The sequence below is a fragment of the Hypanus sabinus genome, chromosome 3 (genome assembly GCF_030144855.1).
Source record: "Hypanus sabinus isolate sHypSab1 chromosome 3, sHypSab1.hap1, whole genome shotgun sequence".
Taxonomy (NCBI): domain Eukaryota; kingdom Metazoa; phylum Chordata; class Chondrichthyes; order Myliobatiformes; family Dasyatidae; genus Hypanus; species Hypanus sabinus.
In genome coordinates, this window is record NC_082708.1 from 188,143,798 (window position 1) to 188,163,897 (window position 20,100).

The 20,100-nt window shown below is 45.9% G+C and overlaps 1 protein-coding gene across 6 annotated transcripts in view; it reads right to left on the reverse strand.

The window, feature by feature from the left end:
- Positions 1 to 2,743: 2,743 nt before the first annotated feature.
- Positions 2,744 to 20,100, reverse strand: part of dysf (dysferlin, limb girdle muscular dystrophy 2B (autosomal recessive)) — a 400,698-nt gene continuing 383,341 nt past the window's right edge. For all 6 annotated transcript variants that reach the window (XM_059965797.1, XM_059965801.1, XM_059965798.1 and 3 more), the window contains 4 exons: positions 14,339 to 14,505; positions 13,574 to 13,683; positions 11,628 to 11,775; positions 2,744 to 6,826 (listed from right to left, as the gene is read on the reverse strand). In XM_059965797.1, the coding sequence (XP_059821780.1) occupies positions 6,788 to 6,826; positions 11,628 to 11,775; positions 13,574 to 13,683; positions 14,339 to 14,505 (464 nt within the window). In that variant the 3' untranslated portion in view covers positions 2,744 to 6,787. The remainder of the gene's footprint in view (positions 6,827 to 11,627; positions 11,776 to 13,573; positions 13,684 to 14,338; positions 14,506 to 20,100) is intronic.

A 20,100-nucleotide genomic window follows, 5' to 3' on the forward strand; every position in this document is an offset into this window, starting at 1 on the left:
GATCAGCAGAGGTCTGATGTCTGTCGACGAGTGTGACTTGCCTGGCAAGTTGAAGTTGTGGTGCTTGCAGTATGGACTGATGCCATGGATAATGTGGCCACTAACTGTCTATGAAGTGGCAATGTCCCATGTTGAGGCAATGGAACGGAAGATCAACAAGTATGTGAAGAAGTGGCTTGGAGTACCGAGCAGCCTCACCAATGTTGTAATCCACAGTATCCAGACAAAGCTTACCATCCCAGTGCAATCCCTTGTTGAAGAGGTCAAGGTAGCCAAGATAGGATCATTCTTGATGCTTTGAGACTCAAAAGGCCCTGTCATCAAGAACATCCAGCTGGATGTGAGATCAGGCAGGAAGTGGTCAGCCCGGGCAGCAGTCGATGAGGCAGAGTCTAGATTGAAGCACAAGGAGACGGTTGGGGCTACCCAGCTAGGCCGCCAGGGACTTGGATGGACAACCCACAAGTGGTGGTCATCTTCTACAGGTAAGGAGCGTCGTGAGCTTGTAACGCAAGAAATACGAGAGGTAGAAGAGGAGAAGAGGTTAGCTAAAGCAGCTGGCCTGACCAAACAAGGGGCTTGGACCTGGTGGGAAAGGGTCGAACAACAACATCTATCTTGGAATGTCCTGTGGCAGATGGAACCGCTCCGCATTTCTTTACTATATAGAGCAGTGTACAACCTGCTCCCAGCACCTGGTATGAAGATAAGACAGACAGGTGTGCTGCTTGTGGTGAGGAGGGAACATTTCAACATATTTTGAGTGCATGCAGAGTCGATCTTTCCAGCAGAATGTACACTTGGAGACATAACAACGTTCTCAAAGTTGTAACAGAAGCAGTTGAGCGGAGAGTACTGCAGCACAACTTATCTCATGCCCCATGCTGCACAGAACATCGCATATCATTTGTGAAAGAAGGCTCTAAGTCAAGGGTGTACAGCGCAGGCCCACGATCAAGCATACTTTCTTCAGCCAATGATTGGTGTGTCAAGGCCGACCTGGATGGGAAAGGCAGTTTCCCGGAGCAAATAGTTTTCACCACATTGCGCCCAGATATAATCGTCTGGTCTGATACCAGTAGAGAAGTGGTTATTGGTGAACTCACAGTCCCCTGGGAAGACAACATCGATGAAGCCCATGAGCGCAAGTTAACCAAGTATGCAGAATTAAGATCAGAGTTCAGAGACAGAGGGTGGAAGGTCTCATGCTATCCATTCGAAGTAGGTTACTGTGGCTTTATTGCATTCACTTTCCAGAAGTGGCTGTGTGACCTTGGTTTTACTAGAAGAGAGATGAAGTCAACCAGCAGGGCTGTAGCTGAGGCAGCAGAGACAGGATTATCATGGGTGTGGACCAAGTACGGCCAGAGGGGCAGATAGTCGGACAGTGTATCCATCTTTTGTAAACCCTTCAGTAGCTGCATAGACACCTGAAGAGTAGACTATCTGTTGGATGGAAGCGACCAACAACTCTGATGGAGGCAGATGCCACGTTGTTAAGCTCATCAGTGGGAGGTGGTGCTGGTCCACTCGAGGGAGTCTTAGTCATACGCGGGCCAAAACTCCTGAGGACAGGTGGCAGATCAACCGATGATCCCACTGATGATAGCACAGAGCAGTTAACATCTTAGTCCACACGTATTTTCAATTCTAGCCCAAACATTTCAACTAAACAGAGCATTACCTCATTAGTTATCTACAAAGAAGCCATTTCATTATAATGCTACAGAGAAGCCATTTTATACATGCAGTTAACAGTTAATAATCTGAGAACCCTGCATCAATAAACCGATTGTTTGGAATAAAATGACCTTGCCTCCTGCCTGGTATCTCAGGGCTTAGCATATCTGTACCTACGCCACCTCCTGCCCCTATCACTCCTTCTCTGCCACCTGTCCCACAGCACTCCACCTTCACCATTCCCAACATCTTTCTCTCCTGCCAGATTTTTAAACTTGCTCTCTATTCCGCGTTGATGACTTTGTACCTTATTGTCTGCCTGCACTGCACATTCTCTGTAACTGGAACACTTTATTTTGCAGTTGTAAGCCATGTTTCATTGAGACATAGCACATAGCAGTCCCCTGGTTCGCTGAAAGCACTCTCACATTTCTACAGACGTACCATGGAGAGCATTTTAACTTGCTGCACCTGGGGTGGGCTACTGTACAGGATTGAAGTAAGGTGCAGAGTTGTAAGGTTAGTCAGCTCCCTCACGGGTAATAGCCTCTGTGGTATCCAGGACATCGTCAAGGAGTGATGCCTCAGAAAGGCAGCATTCCTCATTAAGGATCCCATAGCCTCGTCTCATTGTTATCATCGGGAAGGGGGTACAGAAGCTTAAAGACACACGCTCATTGACTCAGGAACAGCTTTTTCCCCTCTGCCAGCCAATTTCTAAATGGACTCAGTATTTTTAAAACTTTTTTTGCACTACTTACTTAACAATTTAATATATGTACACTTACTGTTATTCAGCTTTTTCCTTTATTATTATGTATTGCATTGTACTATTGTGGCAAAGTTAAATAATTTTATGACATATGCTGGTGATATTAAACCTGATTCTGATTCCCATCTAATCAGCATCATGACTCTGGGTGTAACACTGAGCGTTAAGTGTGGACTCTGCATTATTAAGTACCTAAGGTACATTTAGAAAGGGTCCAGGGAATAATTCACTCAGGGATCAGAATCACTACTGCGAGGTGTTACTGAAGAAACCAAGGCATGGAGATTTCAATGTGTTTAAAATATATATTTATTTTATTTTAATTCAAACATACCAAGAATCATATTCTGGCAAAGCCAAGACAACAAGAACAGTAATTCCTTCATATCGACCAGCATCCCTTGCTGATCTTACCACCCAGTGTAGACACCCCTCCCTTGAAAATCTAAATAGTGTTCAAGCAAAGTTTGAGGAGGGCTGGTGTTTCATTTACTGCTGATATAATTGACTTTGAAAGCCATAATAAACTCAAAGTGAAAACCATGGGATTCAAAAGTACTCAACAAAATGCATTAGAAAGCAGGTTTAACATAGTGAGATGTCTTAATGTGCTCCTGGGGAGTGCTTGCAAACACAACATCTGGCACAGCGCCATGATCAGATGTTGGGGCACATGGAGCATGCAAGCTTTGTGGTATTCTGTAGGTGATGGGAGAAGGGCCGGAGATTTAGGGAGGGTCTTCTGGAGATAAGGCCAACACAGAGGAAGATGGTTGGACAGATGAACTCAGAAATGTTTGAGAAGCCAGAAACAAGGGAGGATTTGATGGACTACGGGGAAATGACGATATTAATCAGTCTAGAAGTAGGGTCTTGGCATGAAACGTCAACCCAGTCATGAAGGTGGGCTTCTTCTGCCTGAAACATCGACCTAGTCCTAAAGAAGGGTCTCAGCCCAAAACATCAACAGTTTGTTCATATCCATGGTTGCTGCCTGACCTGCTGAGTTCCTCCAGCACTTTGAGTATGTTGCTTAAGATTCTTTAGCCTCTCCTATCTGACCATCTATACTCTTGTAGATTGATAGCCACACAACAGAGAAAGGGGCCCTTTGGCCTATCTAATCCATGCTGACCAAGAGTGGCTGGCTATCTAAGCCAACCCAATTTGTCTACGTTTCACCCTTACTGCTCTAAACCCTTCAGATCCATGAATTCGTCCACATCTCCTTTAAATATTACTATAACATTGAGAAAGAAGGAGAATTCTATAGATAGGGAGAATGCACTCAGTCTTTTTCCCAGGGTAAGGGAATCAGGAATATGAGGGTATAAGTTAAAGGTGAGACGGGAGATTCAATAGGAACTTGAGGGGCAATATTTTTTATACGGATATCGAGAGAGTGGTCAGTAAATGGACAGCCACCAGAGGGAGTGGATGAGATGGGCACATGACCATAATCTGGGGTGCCACGGTAACGTATTAGTTAACATGATGCTATTACGGTTGGAGTTCAGAGTTCAGTACTGCCGCTGCCTGTAAGGAGTTTGTATGTCCTCCTCAGGAATGTGCGGCTTTCTTCCAGGTGCTCTGATTTCCTCCCACAGTCCAAAGATGTACTGGTCAGTTGGCTAATTAGTCATTGTAAATTGTCCTGTGATTAGACTGGGGTTTAGTAGGTGGTGTGGCTTGTTGGGCCACACGGGCCTGTAACACTAAATAAATAGATACATAAATAGGATTTATAAGTCTCTTGGGCAGTACATGGATAAGAAAAGTTTAGACCAGGGGCTTCCAACCTTCTTTATGCCATGGATCCCTATGATTACCAAGGGGCCCATAGACCCCAGGTTGGGAACCGCTGTTTTAGAAGGATAAGGACCCAATGTGATTAGATTAGATGGGAATCATGATTGTCAGGGACCAGTGTGGTCAACAGGCCAGTTTCTGTGCTGGATGACTTCAAAACTCTAAAGAAGCGTCTCTGAACAGTTTCTCTTTCTGTGGAAGCTGACTGATGTGCTAAGTGTTTCCAGCATTCTCTGCTTTTACTTGGATGGATTTGCCTTGGAAAGAGCGCAGAGGGAAATAAAGAAGCCCAATGTGGAAAAAGGCTCTTCCTGGCCCCAGGGTTGGGGGGGGGGATGTTCCCCCGACCCCAGAGCTAAGGGAGGGTCCTTTAGGCTCCAGTGTGAAGGGTAATTCCTCCAGGCCCTAGCACAGAGAGGGATGGTTCTCCTAGGCCCCTCTGCAGAGGGTCCCCCAGGCTGCTGAGTGGAGGGAGGGTGCCTTAGGCCCTGGAGTGGAGTGGGTTTATCTCAGGCCCCAGAAGGAATAAGGGTCCCTCAGGCCACAGTCGAGGGAGCTCTCCAAGGCCCTAGCATAGAGTGTTCTCCAAGACTGCAGCCTGAAGGAGTTCTCCTAATACAGAGAGAGGTTCTCCCAGGCCCCAGCACCAAGGGAGGGTCTCCAAGATGCCAATGCAGAGGGAGTGCACCAGTGTAGAGGGAGGGTCTCCAAAGCCCTGCACAGAGAAGTATCTTCCTTTCCCCAGCAGCGAGGGAGATCTTGCAGGCCCCACCATGGAGGAAGGCTTCCCAGGCCCCAGCATGCAGGGAGATCTCCCAAGCCACAGCATGGAGGAAGGCTTCCCAGGCCCCAGCGTGCAGGGAGATCTCCCAGGCCCCAGCACAGAGGGTGGTTTCCAAGGCCTCCACACAGAGGGAGAGCCGTACACCCAGAGTGACAGAGCCCACTAATCTCACTGTAGGCAGAACCTCCAGACCTACCTGAAAGTAGAAAAAAATTAGTGGTTTGAGCATTCTTGGGAGTTACCTGAGCTTTAGTCACCTTGTCCAGGGAAGAGGAGAGGTCTGATCAGTGCTTTCCACAGAGTGTCCCCAAGGAGTGGAATTCAATTCACTGACAGTGAGGGACAATGCCATTGACAACACATTAACCCTTCCACAGACTGAGATGCAAATATATAAGGGCCAGTGTGAAAGTGGAGGCAACAGCCAGCCAATCAGAAAGCAGGACTGGGTCCACCGGACAAAAGTCCTTTTGGGAAATTGAATCCAGTGGGGTTCCACTAGGCAGTTTCCCTGAGCTCGGCTGGTGGGGACATGTGTTGTGAGGGATGTCACACAGGGCATCCGACAATATCCAAGCCACCATTGCTTGTGTTGGGGATACTCACGGGTGAGGGGCAAGAGGAGGATTTAAGGCAACGAGGCTTATTAGAACATAGAATAGTGCAGCAAAGGACAGGCCCTTTGGCCCACAATGTTGTGCCAGACCAAATACATTAGTAATCAAATGGCCAACCAAAGTAATCTCTTCTGCCTACACATTGTCCATATCCTTCCATTTTCCTTTCATTCCTGTGCCTGTTTAATCATCTTCGATGTACCTGGCTCTACCTGCAGCTAGGACAGCGCATTCCAGGCAACTACCACTCTCTGTGTAATAAAAATTGCCCCCCACATCTTCTTTGAAATTACCCCCCTCACCTTCAATACATGTCCTCTGGTATTAAGACATTACAACCCTATGAAACAGATCCTTTCTGTCTACTCTATCTATGTTTCTCAATCTTATAAATCTGTCAGATCTCCCCTCAGCCTCTTTTTGCACTACTTATTTAATTTATTTTTCAAAATATATTTCTTATTGTTATTTTTATTATTATGTAAGGCAATATACTGCTGTCGCAAAACAACAAATGTCACAACATATGCCAGTGATATTAAACCTGATTCTGATGTTGCTCGACTCCTGCGTTCCCACATTTCAGACACTCCCGTCTCCTGAAGGACACTAGCTCACCTCTGGCACCCTGCTCAGTGAAGCAGGGGAGGGGCAGTATTTTAGCCCAGCTGAGGTTAGGTTATTCTCGGGTAGTGGAGAGGTGCTGTGGCACCACCCTGAATCGCAGGGTCCTCAAAGATGAAGGTTGGATGGGGGGGCCACCTTGCTTGTCTCATCCTGCCCTAGCTCAGTTCCAGCTACTGCATCCTGTTCTTCTCTTGCTGAGCAGCGAAACCTCAGCAGGGTGAGAGAGGTGGGTGGGGGGGGGTGTTTGGGAGAGCAGATTTGGGTGCAGAGGAAGTCTGAGCAGCCACGGATCTCAGGAGCGAATCTCTGGTGTGGCGCTGGGCAGGCAGTGGGCAAAGGCAGCGGGCACCAAGGGGCTTGGCACTTATGGAATCCAGCCGCAAGCTCTACGTGTAATGCCGCAGCGTAATATTCAAAGGCAATTCTGTGTCCTGTGGGCCAGGTTTCTGGTGGGGATACGAGCATCCTCACCTGGAGCGGTTCCTCACCGTGAGGGCCTCACTGAAACGGCTTCACCAGCTTCATAGCAGCATATTCCTGTGGGTGAGAGAGAGCAGAGTGAGACGTCATAGTTGTCCATAGTCCATGGAGAGACAGAGAGACAGAGACACAGAAGCATGGACACACAAGACGGTAATTTTGTTTTAGCACTGTACTGCTGCCTTGAAGCAATGATATAAATCTGAGATAAAAAATCTGAATTTTATTCTGACTGAGGGTAATGTAGAGGCCATTTGACCCACCAACCCACATGCCTTTGGTTTTTGGGAGGATATCCATGTGGTCACAGGGGGAACACGCAAACTCCACACAGACAGCACAGTCTCTCTGGAAAAGTGAGTGTCTGTGCTGAGTCATTTATGTGCTTAGTCCCATCAAACTGCACCCTGACCGCAGCCCTTCAAACCCCGCCTATCCATGTTGTTGTTCCTTTCTGCGCCTTGTGGTGCATTGGGCGGCAACCTTGCCAACCAGGTACCTATCCAAATCTCTCTTAAATGTTGACATCGAACCCACATCCGCCACTCGTGCTGCCAGCTTGTTCCACGCTCTCACCACCCCCATAGTGAAGACATTCCCTCTCACGTTCCCCTTCACATTTCACCTTTCACCCTTAACCCATGACCTCTAGTTCTAGTCTCACCCAACTTCAGTGGAAAAAGCCTGCTTGCATTTACCCTATCTCTACACCCCTCATAATATTATATCATTCATTCGCATTTACCCTATCTCTACACCCCTCATAATATTATATCATTCATGTTGCTAAGACAAAGTTGAACATAGCCTTTCCATGACTATGATTATTCTTGCCAAATCTTTCTACTGTATTTATGAATGTGGAGTGGAAAATGAGTTTGTAAATCCAGTGGGAGCAGAGGATGTTGGAAATAGTGAGGGTAGAGGATCATGGGAAGGGTGTGGGACAGGTGGCAGAGAAGGAGTGCCCAGGGATGGGAGGTGGTGTGACTCCAGACACACCCAGACCTGAGACACCAGGCAAGGTCATTTGATTCAAACAATTGGTTACTGATCATTACAAAATGTCTCACTGCTGCTTCCTGTTCCCTCCCCTCTTCCCAACCATGATTCCTCTCTCCCTGCCTCCTTCCCTCTCTCAGTCCACAATAGAGACCCATATCAGAATCAGGTCTATCATCACTCACATATCTCATGGAATTTGTTTTGTTTTGTGGCAGCAGCAGTACAGTGTAATACATAAAATTATTATCGTACTGAACAAAAGTCTTAGGCACCATAGCTATATATATATATCTACAGCTTCAGAAAATTGACCACAGAACCATTACAGTAGTGAAGTCGGCCATTCAGCCCATTGAGACTGTGCTGAACAATGGGGTCAACCCAACTGCAAACTCTCTTCCTTTTCAGATGCTTACTCTGCTCCCCTTTAGACACGTCAATCTGTCCAACAATCAAAGTGAGACATCAGCTGGTTGAGTGGTGTCACAACAACTTTGCACCCAACACCAATAGGACCAAAGAATTGAGTGTGGACTTCAGGAAGGGTAAGTTGAGGTAACACACACCAGTCCTCATTGAGGGATCAGCAGTGAAACGGGTGGAAATGGTGAGTAGTTTCAAGTTCCTGGATGTTAACATCTCTGAGGATCTATCCAGGGCCCAATAGATAGGTGCAATCAAAAAGAAGGCATGACAGCAGCTGTACTTTATTGGGAGTTTGAGGATATTTACCAATGATTCTGGCTCATTTCTCAGATGTACCATGAAGAGACTTCTGATGGGTTGAATCATTGTCTAGTCTGGAGGCTCTACTGCACAGGATCAGAGTGTTCTTGACTTAGCCATTTTGGGCACTGGCCTCCTCATTACTGAGTATATCTTGAAAAGGAGATGATGATAGTGGTATCTACCATGAAGGGGCCTCACTGCCCAGCACATGTCATCTTCTCATTATCATCAGGGAGGAGGTACAAGAAGGCACATCCTGCTAAAACACTAGCATGTATCAAGTGACCTCTTCCTCAATGTCAACAAGACAAAGGAGATGGTTATCGACTTCACATTCACACCCCTCTTTACATCAGCGGCACAGCGGTGGGAACCGTGAGCGGCTTCAAACTCCTCGCACAACCTCTCATCATCCCGGATCATATTCAACACAATCAGGAAAGCCCACCAACACCACTGCTTTCTGACGAGACCAAGGAAAGCTGGACCTTGCACATCTGTACTCATATCGTTCTACAGATGTACAGTAGAGAGCATCGTGACATGCTGCATCACTGCCTGGTACGGAAACTGCAAAGTGGCAGGCAGGACGACTCTATAACGGGTAGTCAAAACTGTCCAATGCATCACTTGCACCCGCCTGCCTGCCATCAAGGACATAGATACAGAGCAGTGCTGGAATGTGCCAGTAACATCATAAAGGATCCCACCCACCCTCCTCAGAGACCATTTGTCCCACTCCCATCAGCGAGGAGGCTACACAGCATCCACGCCAGGACCACCAGACTCAAAAACAGTTACTTTCCTCAAACAGTAAAACAGGTCAACACCCTACCACTAAATCACCTCTCCACACCCTCCACCACCTTTATCATTTCCTGTCAGAGTCACCTTATGTACAGACACTCCTGTGCCTAGCATCACGTTATGGACACACAATCAATGTATCTAATACCTTATGTGTTTATATTTATTGTATATTTTTTATTATTATTATTATTATTGTGTTGCTTATCATATGGTGTTTTTTTTGCGCTGCATTGGATCCGGAGTAACAATTATTTCATTCTCTTTTACACCTGTGTACTGGAAATGACATTGAACAATCTTGATGTTGACAGCTCAACGTTTGGATGATGCCTGGATTGGAGAGTAGGCCTAATGAGGAATGGCTGGGTGAGTTGGAGAGGTGTAGAAGATCCTAAGTGTCATGGACATAGTGAACAGCCAGCCACTTTTGTCCAGGGCAGAATGACCATTAAGAGGGGCCATAATTGCAGTGCACTATTACAGCTTGGGGTGTTCCAGAGTTTGGAGTTCAATTCCTGTGATGTTCTGTAAGGAGTCTCTGATGTCTTTCCCTTGGAATGTGTGGGCTTTCTCTGGGTCCTCTGGTTTCCTCCTACAGTCCAACGATGTACCAGAAAGGATAACTGGTCATTGTAAATTGTCCTGTGATTAGTTTAGGGTTTTCTTGCTGAAGATTTTCAGCCTGAAATTTCGACAGTACTTCTCCGTATAGATGCAGCCTGGCCTGCTGACTTCCTCCAGCGTTTTGTGTGTGTTGCTCGGATTTCCAACATCAGCAGATTTACTTTTGTTTGTTAGTTTAGGGTTAATTGGGCTTGTTGCTAGGTTGCTGGGGCAGTGTGGTTCAAAGGGCTGGAAGAGCCTTCTCTGCGTTGTATCACTAAATAAAATAATTTTAAGGTGACTGACGGGGTGATGTTAAAGACAGGGTTTTTGACACAGTGGGTGTGTGGAACACATTGCCAGGACCGGAAGGATCTGTGGGAAGGAAGGGTTAGATTGATATTGGACTAGCAAAGATCATGGGCCCAAGGGCTTCTACTATCTTCTGTGTTCTCCCAACTTTTTGGCATCTACCATGTCGTGTCCACTGAAGAAGTCAGGTTTTGGGCAACACTGTGGCATAGTAGTTAGCATGTCACTTTACCAAACATCCTTTCCACATCTACTCTGTCTAGGCCTTTCAACATTCGAAAGGTTTCAATGAGATCCCCCCTCATCCTTCTGAATTCCAGTGAATACAGACCCAGAGCCATCAAACTTTTTTCATTTGATAACCCTTTCATTGCTGGAATCATCCTTGTGAACCTCCTCTGGACCCTTTCAAACGCCAGTACATCTTTTCTAAGATGAGGGGCCCAAAACTGTTCACAATACTCAAGGTGAGGCCTCACCAGTGCCTTATAAAGCCTCAGCATCACATCCTTGCTCTTGTATTCTGGACGTCTTGAAATGAATGCTAACATTGCATTTGCCTTCCTCATCACCAGCTCAACAATGCCAGCAATCACCGGCCAGGGTTCAGTTCCAGTCACTGCCTATAAGGAGCTTGTTCGTTCTCCTCATGACTTTGTGGGGTAGGGTTAGTGAGGTGGTGCCGATATTTACACGCTACTCCCAGCGCATCCTCGGACTGTGTTGGTTGTTGACTTGTCACTGTATGTTCAGATGTACCTGTGGCAAAACTCAATCTTTGCTACTTCCCATTAATCTAAGCTCCACTTTGCTTTACACACCTGTGTATTCTCCTCTCAGCCTACCCTGTTCCAAAGAACACAACCTTAGCTTACATCTGACATCCGCAGAGTTCTTGTCTTGGTAACATACTTGTTAGTCTGCACTGATTCCTCTCTAAAGTGTCAAATCTTTCTTATAGCAAGGGTACGAGAACTGAACATGGTTGTCAAACCAGTGCACTACCAGAAAGCTGAGATTGTATTTATTTTAATTAATTCATTCATTCATTCATAAATTTATTGAGATACCACATGAAGTAGGCTCTTCTGACCCTTCGAGCTGCACTGCCCAGCAACCCCTGATTCAGTCTGAGACTAATCATGGGAAATTTACAATGACCAATTAACCTACCAACCAGTATGTCTTTGATTGTGGGAGGAAACCAGAGCACCCGGAGGAAACCCACACGGCCATGGGGAGAACGCACAAACTCCCGACAGGCCGAGGTGGGTCGCCTAAACTGAAAAGCACCGTGTTACTTGCGGGATGTGGATGTTGTTAAGTGTGATGAAACTACCCCTCGTTCTTCTTTGTCCGGCTGGCCAAGAGAAGCTGCCCGGGGTGACTCGTGACTTACCGGGAAGGAGTACAGGAAGATGATGATGAAGAGCACAAACACAAAGAGAATGAGCAGCCCGATGATGAGGCAGCGGAACCTCCTCCACACTATGTACCTCACCGTCTTGAAGGGCGAAGTGAACCAGAGGAAAGACGTGTCTGGCCGCCTGCAACAGAGAGACAGAAAGATGGTGAGGGCTCAGAAGGCTTCTCCTGGGGCAAGCAGCTGTTGGAAGGTATGTAGAATGCATCACCTCAGACAATTGCAATCCAGAACTGCAAACAGTCTTTTTCCCCAGGGTTGGAGAATCAAGAACCGGGGAGCAGAGGTTTAGGATTAGAGGGGAGAGATGTCATAGGGATCTGTGGCACAATATCATAAAAGATCCTACCCACCCTGCTCATGGACTGTTTGTCCCACTCCCATAAGGGCAGAGGCTACGTAGCATCCACACCGGGACCACCAGACTCAAAAACAGTCACTTTCCCCAAGCAGTGAGGCTGATCAACACCTCCACCCACTAACCCACCCCTCCACACCCCCAACCACCACTACTTTATCATTTCCTGTCAGTCACCTTATGTACAGACTCTCCTGTGCCTAATATCACTTTATGGATGTACAATCAAATTATATATACAAACTATCTTGTATACTTATATTTATTGTGTTTATTATTATTATTGTATTTCTATTTTCTCCCAGCTCAAGCTAGTAAAACATGAGGTACCGGCATGGCCAAGCACTCTCAAATGCTCAGAAGTTTTAGACTATTGTTTAGTATTGTGAGTTTCTGAAGATTTACATAGATATTGCTGTGTAGGCCTAATTGTTTAAAGCTATTGTGTAGAGCCTAAGGGATGACACCATTTGTAGATATTACTATTAAGACAATGTGTACCCTGTTCATGTTCCATAGTCCTTCAATTTCCTCTTTTAATTCAGTGTATTTCTGGTGTTTTTCACTTGATCTCTGTATGTCATGTGTGTTTGGAATGGCTATATCCTTTAAATAAGTTGATCTTGCTTGTTTATTCTGTACTATTATATCTGAATGGTTATTATGGATTGTCCTATCTGTAATAATGGATTAGTTGTAATATAACTTTAGGACTCAGACTCTAAAACTGGCCTTTTCTTCTGCCACGATGAAGCCACTCTCAGGCTGGAGAAGTAACACCTCATATTCTGTCCAATTTGCCTCCAACCTGATGGCATAAACACTGATTTCTCCAACATCCAGGATTGCCCCCCACCCCCACATCTCCTGTGGTCCACTTTGCGCGCCTATCAGATTCCTTGTTCTCAAGCCCCTTGGCTTTTCCCACCTATCACCTCCCAGCTTCTTCATTCTCCCTCCTTCACCCACTTTGCTAGTTTTTCCTCCCTCCCCTCATCCCACCTTCTTATTCTGGCACCTTCCCCCTTCCCCTTCCTTTGCAGACTTGATAAACTGACTCAGCCCACAATGTTCCCCTTTAACATTCACTTTCCATGACCCTCAATCCATGACCTCTGGTTCTAGTCACACCCAAACTGCTTGCATTTACCTTATCTGCACCCTCATAATTTTGTATACCTCTAGCAAATCTTCCCTCAATTTTTTACACACTAGGGACTGAAAACCTATTCAACCTTTAGCTATAACTCAGATCCTCAAGTCTGGCAACACCCTTGTAAGTTCTCAGTACTCTTTCAACCTTATTGATAACTTTCCTGTAGGCAGGTGACCTGATCTGTACAAAGTACTCCAAGTTTGGCCTCACCAACATCTCATGCAACTTCAACATAACATTCTACCTCCTGTACTCAATACGCTGATTTATAAAGGCCAACCCTTTTTGATCCCATCTACCTGTGATGCCACTTTCGAGGAATTATGGATCCGAACTCCCAGATAGCTGCGTTCTACCGCACTCCTCAGTCAAAAACTAAACATAAACAGACCAAAGACAAAGTCTTACTTTGGTTCCTCTAGTTTGGGGTTCATGTTGGGCTCGTCACGACCCTGAGCGGCAGGCCGTTCCTCACGTTCTTTCTCAGTCACGATCTCCAGTGTCATTTCCACTTTACCCTGGACAAGGAAGCAAGTAAACAAAAGCGCTGAGTTAACACCAGGGAACTGAAAGCTGCAACAGAGGAGAAACTGCTTGTGAATTGACTGCACCTTTCATGTTCTCCAACACCCCGTACAGCCAACCTCATCCCTGTTGCAACGCAAGACCGTGCACAGCAAGATCCCATTCATGGGCCCTGCCCACCCCAGCAGTGACAGCCTGGGAAATATGGTGGCAGATTGTTGTTGTAACTGGCTATGTGAATGCAGGTTATTGTTGCTGTAACCTTGGCTCTGTGAATGCAGGTTTCTGTTGTTACCGTGCCTAGGCAAGGGCAGTTGCTGTTTAACACTGATCTATGTGAAGGTAAGTTGTTGTAAGTCTGGACTTGTGAAGGCAGGTTGTAGTTGTAGCCCCAGCTATGTACATAGAGGTGGTTGTGACCATGGCTATGTGTAGGCAGGTTGATGTAACACTGAAGTATGCGAAGGTGCCTTGTTTGTCAATGTCCAAGTAAATTTATTATTAAAGTACATACATGTCACTATATACTTCCTTGAGATTTATTTTCTTGTGGGCATTCAAAGGAAAATAAAGAAATACAATAGAAAAACCCAGCGACGCAGGGGGTGGGAAGCTGTAACCCGAGGAAGGCTGTGAACTGATACTCACGGCGATGATCTTCTTGCCATCTGCCTCGGCCACACAGGGCCACCAGCCCTTGACGGACTTCTGCTCGAAAAGTGAGACTTGTGCGCCGCTCTCCAGCGTCATCAGGCTGCACTTCTCCGCGGTCTTGGCCGGTTTGGGCATCCGGTTCAAATCCATCTCAATCGATCCTGCAAACACAATTGATTTGGTCATGTGTGACCAACCAAAGCCCATCTGACACACATCCATGGCTTCCCGCTGACTGACTCTGTCTGCACCTCGCAAATCCACCACCTCTCCCACCAAGGACAAGGGCAGCCAATTAGGTTAAAGTTCAAGGTAAATTCATTATTTTAAAGTTTAGATTTTAACTGTACTTTTTAAGATTAAAGTAAATTTAGATGAAAGATTGAGATGATAATTAGATTAAGAGTAGCTTTATTTGTCACATGTATATTGAAATATAAAGTGAAATCCGTAGCTTTGTGTTAACAACAAACAGTCTGAGGATGGGCTGGGGAAGTCTGTAAGTATCACCATGCTCCTGGCTCCAACACAGCATGTCCACAAATTACGAACCCTAATAGTATGCCTTTGGAATGTGGGAGGAAACTGGAGCCACAGGAAGAAGCACACATATTCATGGGGAGAACGGACAATTTTCTGACAGTGGCAGGAACCGAAGCCGGGTTGCTGTACGCTAGGTGCTACCCTACCACAGCACCCCGCACACGGACAGACATAGGCCAACTCTCCCGGACACACACCATCCTGATTTGGAAATACATCGTTGTTTCTTCATTGTCTAATAACACGTGCCTTGAATCCCGTTCCTCCAAGAGGACCGCAGACCTGTGGTTCAGAGCTCGTGTGTCTCAATGACCCAGAGAGCTATATTGGCCGGAATCAGGGCGTTATGCTTTGGCTCTTAGTAGGGTCTCTCATACCAAACAGGTCAAAGAGTAGAGGCCAGACGAAGAGTGGTTCACCAGTCCCCCGGTTCAGATGTTCAACTCAACCCTGACTGGTCAAACAAACTGCTACAGAAACAGCAATGAAGAATCCTTCTACATCTGAGTGAGACGGTATTCCCGAGTTTCCGCCCGGGACTTGCATGGCTGACAGTAGTGAAAACTGAAAGGAAGCCACTGACAGGATAGAGGAAGCCCTGAACGCCGACAGAGATGGAGGACCATCATAGCTGCCCCAATTGCCAGCTTCTTCCCTCAATAGCTCCAGATCCCACCCAGCACAACTTAGCAGGGTGTACAGCAGGTAGATGTCTCACAGGTTCACTGAGTTCTGTCTGGAGCTGTCTCAGGACAACTGACTAGGCCAACTCATCTAGCAACCCAAACTTCAGGATGTTGAAGTGTCTGAGATAGAGGTGCTTCTAATAGAAAACCACAGAGGGCACAGCCTTAGAGTAGAAGGACATCCTGTTATAGGATGGTGGTGAATCTGTGAGGTTCACTGCCACAGACGGCCGTGGAGGCCAAGTCAGTGGAATGGTGGAGCAGACTTGATGGGCTGAAGGTGTAATTCTGTTCTTGTGTCTTACGGTCGTGTCAGAGGGAGAACATGAAAGTTCCACAGAGACAGAACCTGGTGAACCTGTACTATCTGCCGTGCACCATGCAGATTTGCACTGTACTCCCAAGGGAGGGTGGTGTTCCAGTTAGGAAACTCTGAACAGCTCTTGCTCTTTACCCACGGTATTGCACAACCTTCGAGTGAACTCCGTGCTACGGTTGGGCAGGTTACCGATGGGAGCAAACGAAACACCACACCTGCAGGCTGAAATCCACGTCTGCTGAAGCCCTTCCCAAGGGTAAAAACACAGTAAGTACAGTTTGTAGTGAGAGTGGACTTCACTGTTGTCGTTTTGTTGCTTGTTGTATTCTGTGCTCTTCTGCTGAGCATTGTGGGCATGATATGTTGGCACCGGAATGTATGGCGACCTTTGTGGGGTGCTCCCAGCACAGCTGTGGGTTGTGCTGGTTGTTAAAAGCAAAGGACACATTTCACTGTATGTTTCAACGTACAAGTCAAATATGTAGTGAATTAGGGATCTTGGTGTATCTGATGTTGTGTGCCTGTGATGGTTTCTTCTTACAGCTGGGGTGTAGCAGTGGGGATACGCTCCCACTACCTATTAAATGTGCTCAATGGCGTGTGTCTCAAACAGCTTCTGACCACCCTCGCCTCTAGGCACGGCAGATCTGTTTCTACTGAGAGGAGAGGGGGCAAAGGCGGGTTACTGGCACCTTTAAACCGGTCGCTTCAGGCAGACGGGGCTTGATAGCTCACCTGGGTGAAGGAAAGCTCTGATCTCAAACCTCCGCCGTCTTGTCATTAAACCTGCTCATGGGGACGGCTTCGGGAGTAAACCACGAGGGGAAAATCCAAAGCTGAAGTCCCTAAGGCAGTTCTATGTTGAGTTCAATGCTGATTGGCAAAACTTGTGTCACTGTTGGTGTCAAACTGTGTTGGCCTCTGCTGTTCCATTGGATTTATCAGTTACATGGAGGGGGGGAGATTGCTACATGGGCAACAGCTCTGCATATCGTACTGCCCTGGCTAGCATATCTAGAGCTAGGATGGAACATCCATGGTCAACCCTGACCATGTACCTGTGATGCTGTTGCAAGTAAGATTTTCATTACACCTGTTCATACAGCAAGACAGTTACAGCCAAGGCGTAGGACATGACTGCAAAATTGCAGTCAACAGGATAAGTTGTAACGTAAAAGGTAGGCAATATTGCAAAGCGTAAGTATAGTACTGAAGATTTGAATTTGAATACATATTTGGATTTGCACAGTATACATAATAAGGTCAATGTACTTGGAGCACTGCATGATTCCCCCTTTTGGGATCCAGAATCAGCCTGTTTTTCCCAATCTCCTTGCATATTGAAGTCCCCCATGATTGGCATGCATGATGTTGCAGGCATCAGTGATCATGGCTGAAAGAATATTATAGCTGGGAGCTTAACGTCCAAGGTTACACACTCTATCGAAAGGACAGTCTGGAATGCAGAGGAGGTGGCATGGCTCTGTTGGTAAAAAAATAAAATCAAATCATTAACAAGAGGTGACATAGGGTTGGAAGGTGTTGTGGATAGAGCTATCCATGCAAGGATAAAAATACCCTGATGTGGGGTTATATACAAACCTCCAAACAGTAGTGAAATTTGGTCTATAAATTACAATGGGGATAGAAAACGCATGTCAAAAAGGCAATGTTATAATATTCATGGGGGACTTCAATATGCAGGGAGATTGGGAAAATCAGTTTGATGCTGAATCCCAAAAGGGGGTATTTCTAGAGTGGTTATGAGATGGTTTTTTAGAGCAGTTTGTGGTTGAGCCCACTAGGGGATTGGGTGTTGTGCAATGAACCGGAATTGATTAGAGAGTTGAAGGTAAAAGAATCTTAAGGGGTAAGTGATCTTAATATGATCAAAGTCACCCTGCAGTTTGAGAAGGAGAAGCTAAAGTCAGATACATCAGTATTACAGTGGAGTAAAGGGAATTACAGAGGCATGAGAGAGGAGTTGGCCAGAATTGATTGGAAAAGAACACTGGCAGGGATGACAGCAGAGCAGCAATGGCTGGAATTTCTGGAAGCAATTCGGAAGGCACAGGATACATACATCCCAATGAGGAAGAAGTATTTTGAAGAAAAGATGACAGAACTGTGGCTAACAAGAGAAGCCAAAGCTAACATAAAAGCCAAAGAGAGGGAATATAATCGAACAAAATTAGTGGGAACTTAGAAGATTGGGAAGCTTTTAAAAACCACAGAAGGCAACTGAAAATCATTAAGAAGGTAAAGATGGAATACAAAAGCAAGGTAGCCAATAATATTAAAGAGGACACCAAATGTTTCTTCAGATACATAAAGTACAAAAGAGAGGTAAGAATGGATTTCAGATTGCTGGAAAGCGATGCTGGAGAGGTAATAATGGGGAACAAGGAAATGGTGGATGAAGTGAATAAGTATTTTCCATCAGTTTTCACTGTGGAAGACACCAGTAGGGATCAGAAAGTGTGAGGAGTTACCGTTACTAGGGAGAAGGTTCTTGGGAAACTGAAATGTCTGAAGGCAAATAAGTCACCTGGACCAGATGGTGTACACCCCAGGGTTCTGAAAGAGGCGGCTGGAGATATTGTGGAGGCATGAGTAATGATCTTTCAAGAACCTCTAGATTTTGGAATGGTTCTACGACTGGAAAATTGCAAATGTCACTCTGCTCTTTAAGAAGGGAGAGAGGCAGAAGAAAGGGAATTATATGGAGGTTAGTCTCAGTGGTTGGAGCCAATTGTTAAGGATGTGGTTTCACGGTATTTGGAGGTACATGATAAAATAGGCCGTAGTAAGCATTGTTTCATCAAGGGAAAATCTTGCCTGACAAATTTGTTAGAATACTTTGAAGAAATAACAAACAGGAAAGACAAAGGAGAATCGGTTGATGCTGTGTACTTGGATATTCAGAAGGCCTTTGACAAGGTGCCACACATGAGGCTGCTTTGCAGACTACAAACCCATGGTATTAACTGGAAAGATACCAACATGGATAAAGCAGTGGCTGATTGGCAGGAGGCAAAGAGAGGAAATAAAAGAAGAATTTCCTGATTGGCTGCTGGTGACTACTTGTGTTCCACAGAGTTCTGTGTTGGGACCAATTCTTTTTACTTTATATGTCAATGATTTGGATGATGGAATTGATGGCTTTGTTGCAAAGTTTGCTAACGATATGAAGATAGGTGGACAGGCAGGTAGTTTTAAGGAAGTAGGCTACAGAAGGACCAACAGATTAGGAGAATGGGCAAAGAAATGGCAGATGGAATACAGTAACAGGAAGTGTATGGTCATGCGCTTTGGTAGAACAGATAAAAGGGTTGACTATTTTCTAAATGGAGAGAAAATACAAAAATCTGAGGCACAAAGGCACTGTGGAGGATTCCCTAAAGGTTAACTTGCAGGCTGTTTCTGAGATGAGGAATGTAAATGCAACGTTGGCATCCCATAGTGATGGAAATGTTTTGAACGACTTGTCAAGCCTCATATCACAGCCAGCCTCCCCTCATCGCTGGATCCTCTACAGTTTGCTTATCATCCCAACTGCTCTACGGAGGACGCAATATCCACCACACTGCACACAGTTCTCTCTCACTTGGACAACAAAGACACTTATGCCAGAATCCTGTACATTGATTTCAGTTTAGCGTTCAATATCATCATCCCGCAGAGACTAGTGGAGAAACTGTCGCTGCTGGGCCTTAACACTGCTATGTGTCGCTGGATTCTGGATTTCTTGACAGAGACCACAGTCAGTCCGTGTTGGCAGGAACATCTCTGACTCCATCACACTCACAGGATCCCCACAAGGCTGTGTGCTCAGCCCACTGCTGTTTACACTGCTAATGTATGACTGTGTAGCCAGATTCAAGGGGAACCTGATCATTAAATTTGCTGATGATACCATAGTGGTGGGGCTCATCAGCAAAAATGATGAAACAATGTACAGGGAGGTCAAACACCTAGAGAGCTGGTGCAGTGACAACAACTTGATGCTTAATGTCACCAAAACCAAGGAGATGATCATCAATTTCAGACGGTCTCAGCCTGAGCACACACCCCTCAGCATCAGTGGCTCCACAGTGGAGAGAGTGGAAAACATCAAGTTCCTTGGGGTGCAGATCTCGGACAATCTCACCTGATCCAGGAACACCACTGGGATTGTGAAACGGGCCCAGCACTGATAGCACTTTCTG